A 10,536-nucleotide genomic window follows, 5' to 3' on the forward strand; every position below is an offset into this window, starting at 1 on the left:
TGAAAATAGTAGTATGGACGTGTAGGCCTTGACCAAAATATTTAGGCTGGGCCTAGGCTTGAGGTTTATAAATTATAAGTCACAGTGTAGTACTTTTTTTGCGAAAAAGACGCATGAAAATCTGGAGAATGTATAGGGCTGGCAGGAGGGCTTGAGATGGGGTAAAAAAGCAGGTGTCTCCCGCCAGATGCGGGAGACAGGTACTGTAGGTTACAGGTATGCTAGGCATTTTTCAACAATGCTGATCTCAGATTGCCCAATTCCAGATTTAGACTCTTAACTCCGAATTATTGATTTTTTATTTTGTAGGTTTGGATCTACCAGCTGTATAATCCGTTTGTCAGCACCTCTAAAAGAGCAGTTTGCATTGGTAGGGGAACCTATATACTTTTATTTTTCTATAATTACAGGCGGAGTCTATCAGAACTGCCGCTGCAGTGCGAAAAAGCTACTGTTTTCTATCGGCACTGCTGCAGTGCAAAAAATCTGCAGTTATCTTTAAAAAAAAAGGCTGCATTGTCGCAGTGGAAAAAAAGCTCCTATTTTCTAAGACTCTGCTGTTCAATTAATCAGTGATACAGTATACATAATACAGTATAGACCTAGGCCATCATACACAAACCAATAAATAAAACAAAAATAATAAAATAAAATAATAATAATGAATTACAGTAATAATACTTTAGTAGGCCTATTTATGATAGTTTGATTAATGAGGTAATTGTTGATTAATTTATAGAGATGTAATCCATAATAATATTAACAATGAATCAGCATATTAAAGCAACTTACGTCTATGTAGAACCTGTTTTTTAAGTAACACTTTATTATCTATAATTTTTATTGTAAATTCTATGATAATTTAATCCACTTAATTCATGTTTTCAATAATTTAAAATTTTGAACATTTTGTTGGGCCTAACACTGGATGTAAAAGTAAGAATTAAACCAAAAACATTGCTAATGTGTTTTCGTGTATGCAAATGCTAATACCATCATGCGAATAACTGCATGTTATTGATAAGCAGAGCTTACTTGTTTACTTGTATCCCAAGAGAGTCTTCTACAGTCGGATCCTCCTGGGTATAGAGGCCAAGCAAAACGATGCTTATAGGCCCCTCGAAAAAAACAGTATATTAAAATTTAACATAGGGCGCAAATTTGAGCGGATGGTCAGCCAAACGTACTTCGATCGCAGATTTAAATAAATTAATAGAAATAGAGTTAACATCTTCATTCGATAAGGAATTCCACAGCCGAACTGACCTAAATGAAAAAGCACGACTTCTAATAAGTGTCTTACAGTGCTGATGTTTAATCTTAAAGGAATGACCTCTAGTTCTAGCACCTTTATCAAACTCAAAAAATAAATCCCCCAAAACCCTATCAATTCCATGGACAATTTTAAAAAGCTGTAAAATATCCGATCTCTGTCTACGAAATGCTAGAGTTGGAAGATTCAAAAATTTAAGTCTAACTTCGTACGGAAAATCCCTTACCTCCAAAAACATCTTAGTTGCTCGTTGTTGAACTTTCTCTAAGGAATCTGCCTCTCTCTTATAAATTGGGTTATAGACTACACTACAATATTCTAAAGTTGGCCTCACAATAGACTTATACAGTTTCAATAGACCTTTTTTCTTCAAAAATCTAAAAGACCGTTTTATCATGCCCAATTTCATGTTAGCTTTCTTACAAATATCGGCAATATGCATTCTAAAATTAAGACTGGAATCAAAGGTAACTCCTAAATCCTTTATACTGTCAACTGCCTGAATTTCAGGCTTAGTGTAATATGGTTCAAATGAGGTGATGAATATCCATAGAAATACCATATCAATAAACTGCCAATGATGTAAATAATTTTCACACAAACTGACAAATATCTTAATAATCTATAATAATTTTGACGGTTTTTGACGCTAATGTGTCTGACCAGTAACAATAACATAGGGCTAAACGTAATAAATTATTAATACAATAATGTATTCATCTATCGATCAAAACATAAATTTTGATTATAAGCAGTTTTTGGACTGTAATAGTGCTGATAGAAAACTGCATTTTTTTTTTTTTGGTACTGTGGTAGAGCCTATAGAAAACAGCAGATTCTTTGCATAGAAAATAAAATCTTTTTTCGTACTGTTGCAGTGCTGATAGGAAGCAGCAGCTTTTTTTCGCACTGCGGCTGTGCGAAATCGGTACTGTGGCAGTGCTGATAGCCACTGATGTCATCATACCTGATGTAAAATAAACTACACTGTAAACTACATACAAAAAATATTCAAAATATTCTTGAATCTTACACAGTGACAGATACAGCACTATAATATTTCTGGGGCACATGTGTTGGAGGATTGACATAGTTTTATACAACTATTTATTTTTATTGCTAGGAAAATGGAATGGATTTTACTGAGCTGCTTTCTTCCTCCGAATACAAAGAAAGTTGTAGATCCAAAATGATACTTTGGGGAGAAGAGAAGAGAAATGAAAACCCTTCAATCTTCTGTGAACTGGCAACCAAAGACAAGCATGACACACCAGTTTGGATCGTTAGTGATGCAAGGAGAAAGACTGACATACTTTACTTCCGAAAGAAGTACCCAGATGTTGTAAAGACTGTAAGAATCACAGCTGATATGGATGTAAGACAAAGCAGAGGTTTCAGTTTTGTCAAAGGTGCAGTACAATACGAGAAAATATTTATATATGTACATACGTCTGTATATAGTTTTATAATAATATGAACTTGTCATTCGAAAACTAGCGTACTGTTGCTAATAGTTAAACTGAGTAATGAGCATAAGAATTTGGCAGTATTATATACTTTAATACCCCATTCTGCAATCTTTTTAGCCCACGACCCAAATCCAAATATTTAACACTCAGCCGCGAACCATCGACCTCAGGCTGAAATTACTCTGAAAAATCTTGGCCAAATTAATAAATATGATGTTAATATTGTGGTCAGGATTGCCTGATTTTTGTCACTACCTTGAATTCATTGTTTCCTTACATTATTTAATTTTGTCTTAATTTAAAGAAAGATGTCATTTAAATGTAAAAATATACCTAGTTATACCTTGTTACTCTGCTTCGGTCCATATTTCCTAGATTTCAGGATGTACATTTACATTTGACCAAGTGCGATAGATATTGGTGTTTACTAGAATCACTAAATTGCTTCCTTTTTTTTTTTTTTTATTTAAGTAATTTTATTTAATACAAGTTTTTAAAAACACCTTTACACAGATAAATGACACTAACACACCAAGTATTGTTTAAAACTTTATTTGAAAAGGAATAAGTGCAATATTTATTGGAACATCAAGCAATTCTGCTCACGATATTGTTATTTTCAAGATATATTATCCCTTGCTAATGTAAAAAAATCATAAATAATCATTTTAAAATCAACTTGCTAATTTTGCAATAACATACCAATTATTAACTTGTGTATAGAAATTATTGAATTAAAAAAAAATGTGTACCCTGATTTTTAAACTGGATAATTATAATTAAAATAATAAAACACTTTCAGTGACTGGAAGTGTTTCTATCATTTTTGCTGTATTAACTGATGGGTAGACATTTTTTAAAAACACTAATTTCTATGTTCATGTTGGTAAATTTTATGTTACTTCAAAGTGGGCAAGTTAATTTAAAAAAATATTTTTATGATTTTTTGGGTATTTAGCATGGGACAATACATCTTCACCAAAGAAATTTATTATGTACTACCATCTTTCAATTCAGAATTTTTCGGGAATTAAAATTTGAAAGTGTACATATGTGTTACATCAAAAATGATCATCAAATTAAATACATAGGACTGTTAGTGCGATGGTTTACTTCTCTACAGAAACTTCTAATCAATCCAACTTTGTAGTGGCAGTAATGCAGTCCTCAAGTTGGCACACAGCGCCATTATTTTCAGTCTTTTCTCGATACTTTGACTAGAGATATGAACCATATATTTGATCGCGTATAAGACGATTCGCGTAAGAATCGCTACTGTTTTTTATTGCAATCATTGTACTAGCGTAGCAGTCCACGAGGCAATCGTGAAAGTTCACATACGACCAACCAATCAACGTCTGCTAATAGCGTGTGGCGATTTTGTGGAAACCAAGCTTTATTCACATGCATCGGGGTTCGGTTGTTGGCATTTGCGTTTGTTACCATTAATTTTGTTTTTATTTGTGGCAATTGCATGACCCATCAAAATTTCTTCGCGACCCAAACATTGGGTCACAACCCACAGGTTGTGAAACGCAGCTTCAGTACAGAGAAGCCATAATACTTTTAATAATTACTTTGGCAATAGTAAATGGATTCCACTAAATGATCTTTTTAAAGCTTGTGATGTGGAGAATATGATACAGTATAGAAAAGTAAAATTCCATGTTTTGTTCGCTGATGCATGTTTTGGTGTAGCAAGCCCATATTGTGGCAATTGCATGACCCATCAAAATTTCTTCGCGACCCAAACATTGGGTCACAACCCACAGGTTGTGAAATGCAGCTTCAGTACAGAGAAGCCATAATACTTTTAATAATTACTTTGGCAATAGTAAATGGATTCCACTAAATGATCTTTTTAAAGCTTGTGATGTGGAGAATATGATACAGTATAGAAAAGTAAAATTCCATGTTTTGTTCGCTGATGCATGTTTTGGTGTAGCAAGCCCATACATATATATAGTTTTAAAATACTGTGGTTTATTAATGATAATAATTGTAATAATGATTATAATTGTGATAATAATTTTGTTAATAAGAATAATATTTTATGTATTTTCATGTATTTTATATATGTTTTTTATTGATTTTTACTATGTACAGTATTTTGTATGTAAATACGCCATGGAAAACGAATTTCCAACATGTTTAATGTTTGGACAAATAAAAGTTTATCTTATCTTATCTTAATGTTCCTTGATATTTTAAGCTCAGTCAAACTTGTAGGTCCTTGCATTTATTCCGGAATTCACTATCACAATGAATACCAGTTACTTAAGAATTCTAACTACTGTACAGTACTTGCTAAAATATTCTACGGTATGAGACTAAATATAAATTTAAAGTTATAAATGTACTGGTAATAATTTTTTTTTTACAGGTGTAGATGATGCAGAATCAGAGTGTGGACTTGATGACATTCGGGACTGGGATTTTACAATCACAAATAACGGGGGAACAGATGAGCTAAACAGTCAGCTTGATGCAATCATCAAATTTGGTTTGGACTTTTTCCATTGCTGACAAGGCTGGAGACTTTAAAGGTACCCGATTCTCCACCTTTAGCCAGAACTTGTCTGTGATGTATTGCACCCTTCGACAGCATTTTTGCCCATACAGATCTTCGCTTACGAACTCACTAGGTGGGGCTTCTACAAGCTGAGTCTTAAGGGTCGGCAGCATTGCAGGAGTAATTGCTTGCGGATCATTGGCATCTGAAGGCACTGGTAGTGATGGGTCGGTAATTCACAATTGTGCATTTAAAAAAGAACTAACAAAACCTGAAACAGTGCTTAAACATTAGTCACTGTAACCTTGCACCCTGTGCGTTACTATTTTCGGTTCTGGTAGAGGTAGAAATGAATCAAACGTGTAGACAACGTAGAATTAACATAAATGGTACATGCTTTATTCTTGCACGGTGTACATCCACTGTGTCATATGATGTCACGATATCACGTGTTACACATTGATGCGCTACGCCTACGTCTACGACTACAACTACGGTTTAAAATCAGTTTCTTCTCCAGAACCTGTTGCATTGAATCCATGAACTGAACTGATATACTGTTTTGGTGACTATTCCAAAACAAGATAAGAAAGTCTGTTGCTAAGTGAGAATGGCAAACCTTGAATGCATAGTTGGAAGATAGCTAAGTTCACTGTCTGTAATCTAGAATTACAAGCACCACAAACTTGTGGTCTGCATAGAGTATCTTGGTCTATGCTTTAACACAGGCCTATTCTACAAACAGGGGCAGTTAATACATGTAGCAAAATCTGACTTAACATTCCGGCCCCTTAAAGGCATCGTAAAGATAGCCTTTACATAATTTACAAACTAATATCAAAATTAAAGACATAAAAGTTACCCAAAAAAAATATAATAAAAGTTCAAATACATGGTTAGGTTAATCAAAGTTCATAACCATTTACTTGTCAGCCGATTTAGTAGCATCCTCCAGAAGAACAAGTTTATCAATTGGTCTCACAAGCATTGAGGTGTTTGTCTTCAACTTAACTGAGCGTACAAGTCCATCGCTACGATTGGTGTAAACTTCCAGAATTCTTCCCAACGGCCAAGAATTCCGAGGTGTATTCTCGTCGAGAACTAACACAATATCGTCCACTACAAAGTTCCTCTGTGGCTTGTTCCACTTTTGTCTCTGTTGTAGTGATGGCAAGTATTCTCGAGTCCAACGTCTCCAAAATATATCCGACATGTACTGAACCTGCCTCCATCGTCGGCGACTATATACATCTTCTTTAGTAAACTTACCAGGTGGCAAGTTATTTCCTCCTCGTAGAAGCAACAAACGGTTAGGTGTTAATGGTGTTATATCGTGTGGATCATCAGAAACTTTTGTGACCGGCCTTCCATTAACAATAGCCTCTACCTCGCACATTAGGGTGTTCAGACCCTCATCATCAAGTGTTTGCTGTTTTAACACAGCTAACATTACTTTCCGAACGGTTCTTATGCACCGTTCCCACACTCCGTGTGATCCCATAGGTGGGTTGAATGTCCATTTGATATTTCTTTGCAAAAGAAATTCGTGAATTTGGGATTGATTCCAATCATTTATAGCCTTTTTCAGCTCTTTCTCTCCCCTTACAAAGTTTCCTCCGTTGTCTGATCTCATCTCCTCCGGTTGCCCTCTTCTAGCAATAAATCTCCTTAAGGCTTTTAAGAAAGATTCTGTATCCAAGAAGTTAGAAACTTCGATGTGCACTGCTCGTACAGTCAGACACGTAAAGAGGACGGGTGCAGGTCAACTCGGCCACAAGTCAACTCGGCCACAGTCAACTCGGCCACAAGTCAACTCGGCCACAAGTCAACTCGGCCACAAGTCAACTCGGCCACAAATCAACTCGGCCACAAAAAGTTGGCCACAAGTCAACTCGGCCACAAGTCAACTCGGCCACAAGTCAACTCGGCCACAAGTCAACTCGGCCACAAGTCAACTCGGCCACAAGTCAACTCGGCCACAAGTCAACTCGGCCACAAGTCAACTCGGCCACAAGTCAACTCGGCCACAAGTCAACTCGGCCACAAGTCAACTCGGCCACAAGTCAACTCGGCCACAAGTCAACTCGGCCACAAGTCAACTCGGCCACAAGTCAACTCGGCCACAAGTCAACTCGGCCACAAGTCAACTCGGCCACAAGTCAACTCGGCCACAAGTCAACTCGGCCACAAGTCAACTCGGCCACAAGTCAACTCGGCCACAAGTCAACTCGGCCACAAGTCAACTCGGCCACAAGTCAACTCGGCCACAAGTCAACTCGGCCACAAGTCAACTCGGCCACAAGTCAACTCGGCCACAAGTCAACTCGGCCACAAGTCATCTTATAATATAAATCATCAAAGGTAAATAATACAGTATATATGTACCCTGTCTCTTATACACATCTAGATGTGTATAAGAGACAGATGATTTGATGTTTCGTGTCAATGTCAATTGGTGCATTATGAAGACGCCCTCCTACACGTACAATTCCTTCCACTAAAATAGGATCCAGTTTGTATATACTGCTAGTCTTTTTTCTCAATTCGACTTGATCGTTTCCAAAGCATTGCTGCTGTATGTGTCTTACAATAGCGGATTCCGCACCATTGATCTCCAGTACAGTTATTGGAGTGACCGTCTTCTCGGACAGCAGAGGCATTCCGCTCTTGCTCCTTCGAACTGCTTCTCTAAGCTTTGACTTGTAACGTAAAAGCCATGCAATGGTTTTTCTCAATGAGTTCCAACTTGAGTAATGATCTATGACCTTTGAAATTGAGTCTTGGGCAATGACATTGTTAGCACAGACGGTGGAATTTGACTTCACTTCTGGGTCATTGTTTGGTATTTGACCCAGGTCTATCGGTCTCTGAGGCCATTCATTTTCGGATTTCATTAGAAAGTCCGGCCCCTGTTTCCATCGATGATTACTTAAAAGTTCACTACCTGTCATACCTCTTGATGCCTCGTCTGCTGGGTTCAGTGATCCGTCAACGAATCTCCATTGACTTGCTTCACTTTGGTCGAGTATGGTTGAATTCGATTTGCTACAAAGGTTTGAAATCTTGTTTCCTTATTTTCTAGATAACGTAGAACGCATGTACTATCAGTCCAATACGTGGAGCTGTCGATAGGCATCATTAGTTCTTGTTTTATCATTCTATCCAATCGTGTGGATACGACAGCTGCTGATAATTCCATCCTGGGTATAGTAATTGACTTTAGAGGAGCTAATCTAGATTTTGCCATTACAATAGCACAGCATACATCTCCATGTACATTCAACTGGCGTAGATAGGAAACAGCACCGTATCCATGGCTTGATGCATCTGAAAAGTGGTGTAGTTCTCGTTTGACTACGTTTCCAAAGTTAGAGGGCTTGAGACATCTTGGAATAGTGAACTGCTCAAACTTAGGAAGGTCCTTGAGCCAATCCTCCCATTTTATTTTACTTGCATCTGGAACCTTATCGTCCCATCCTAGACCGTGTCGGCACAGTTCTTGCTGAATGGCTTTTGCTGGTAAGATGTATGGACTAACAAATCCTAATGGATCATATACAGAGCTGGTTATGGATAGCATCCCACGTCTTGTTGCTGGGCGGTCTTTTTCAATGATCCGAAACCTAAAGGTATCTGATGACAAATTCCATCTTACGCCCAAAGCTCTCTCAGTCAACATTTTATCATCGAGGTCCAAGTCTAATTCCTTAACTGACGTTGCCCTTTTTTCCTCCGGGACTGATTCAACGATGTTCATTGAGTTAGACGTCCACTTTGTCAAATGGAATCCACCTTTGTACAGTAATTCTTGAAGTTGTTTTATCAGACGTTTTGCTTCTGACTCTGTCTTTAAAGAATGAAGACAATCATCAACATAGAAGCTTTCTTTCGCTGTTTTGATAGTTTCTGCATCGAAGTCATGCTTGTTATCTTCTGAAGTACGTTTGAGCGCATAGTTCGCGCAGCAAGGAGATGATGCACCTCCGAATAAATGGACCAACATCTTGTATTCTTCAAGCTGTTTTCTGGTATCGCTGTTTGGCCACCAAAGGTACTTAAGAAAATTAGAGTCGTCAGGTCTCACTCGGACCTGGTAAACATGGACTCTATATCTGCCATAAAGGCAAATTCTTCACGCCGGAACCGTGTTAGTACTCCCACAAGCGTGTTCGTGAGGTCCGGCCCCTGTAGCAGTTGGTCATTTAAAGATGTGCCGCAATATTTGGACGAACAGTCAAACACCACCCTGACTTTATCGGGTTTTTGCGGATGGAACATGGGGTGGTGTGGTAAATACCACGCTTCTGATGCTGATTCTTCCTGTTCGACTCTTTTGGCATAACCCTTAATCACCAAATCCCTCATAAAAGCCTGGTACTTCTTATGTACGATTGGTTCTTTTTTAAGACGTCTTTTCAGCGCTTGGAGTCGGCGTTCTGCCAGTCCTTTGTTGTTTTGTAACTTTGGCGGGAATGACTTCCATGGCAGTGCTATCTGATAGTGGCCATTCTTGATTACAACACTTTCTTCCATTATTTGCAATGCTCGTTTGTTTTGGGACATTGCAGGGTTTGGTTCATATAAACTGTCATTGAATTCTAAATTACAGTAGGTTTTATACTGTGTTGTCAGTTGCTTGTTGGAATCGATGTAGTTGGCAAAGTGTGTCGGTTCAGAATTCTTTCTACCCAATGGGCCATTGACAACCCAACCAAGTTTAGTCCGGGTGGCATATGGGCCACCGTTCTGGCATTGTCGCACTTCTACTGGTTGTAGCAATTCTGGCATATCACTTCCTATGAGAATACCAATGTCTGCATTGATTTTCTGTACTTCAATTCCATTCAAGTGAGGCCATCGATTAACATCTTCAGAAGTAGCAACTGTATTCATTGAAATTGGTAGAGATTGTATTGAGTAGACGGTTGGTAACTTCACTGAATTTTGATGATCTAGGTCGAAGATTTCCAAACTTGCAAGTTCACACTTGACTGGTCGATTGACTCCATTGATTGTTGTTAATGGCAAGTTTATCTTGTCGATCTTTACTCCAAGTTGCTTTAGCAGACTGTTGGTGCAGAAGGTAGTATTCGACCCATTGTCGAGAAAGGCATATGTTTCTACTACTCTGGAACTTCCTGCAGCCTTAACTCGCACCGGTAGGGCACCAAGTCCAGTAACAGCTGAAGTGTTTCGTGTTGCCGTCATGCTGACTTTATTCACATCTGTGATCTCTTTAGGTGGCTGATGTTTGGGTTCTTTATGGACATTGATGCCAGCAC

The 10,536-nt window shown here is 37.9% G+C and overlaps 3 protein-coding genes across 3 annotated transcripts; 1 reads left to right on the plus strand and 2 right to left on the minus strand.

The window, feature by feature from the left end:
• Positions 1-301: 301 nt before the first annotated feature.
• On the plus strand, positions 302-5,548 carry LOC117120838 (phosphomevalonate kinase-like; the record flags this gene model as incomplete). Its single annotated transcript, XM_033265925.1, has 3 exons — positions 302-370; positions 2,397-2,682; positions 5,126-5,548. Coding segments are annotated over 3 exons (498 nt in total), but the record flags the coding sequence as incomplete, so codon positions are not given.
• Positions 5,549-6,176: 628 nt separating this feature from the next.
• Positions 6,177-8,205, minus strand: LOC117120839. Its single transcript, XM_033265927.1, has 2 exons — positions 7,677-8,205; positions 6,177-6,928 (listed from the first exon to the last, which is right to left on the minus strand). The coding sequence occupies exons 1-2, from the start codon at positions 8,203-8,205 to the stop codon at positions 6,177-6,179; spliced, it is 1,281 nt and encodes a 426-aa protein (XP_033121818.1).
• A 26-nt stretch (positions 8,206-8,231) lies between these two features.
• On the minus strand, positions 8,232-9,257 carry LOC117120840. The gene has a single exon (XM_033265928.1). It carries the CDS (start codon positions 9,255-9,257, stop codon positions 8,232-8,234), a length of 1,026 nt encoding a protein of 341 aa, XP_033121819.1.
• Between the last annotated feature and the right edge of the window lie 1,279 nt (positions 9,258-10,536).

The sequence above is a fragment of the Anneissia japonica genome, unplaced genomic scaffold (genome assembly GCF_011630105.1).
Source record: "Anneissia japonica isolate Jap-2015-1 unplaced genomic scaffold, ASM1163010v1 scaffold287965_len1858130_cov191, whole genome shotgun sequence".
NCBI classification, from domain to species: Eukaryota; Metazoa; Echinodermata; class Crinoidea; order Comatulida; family Comatulidae; genus Anneissia; species Anneissia japonica.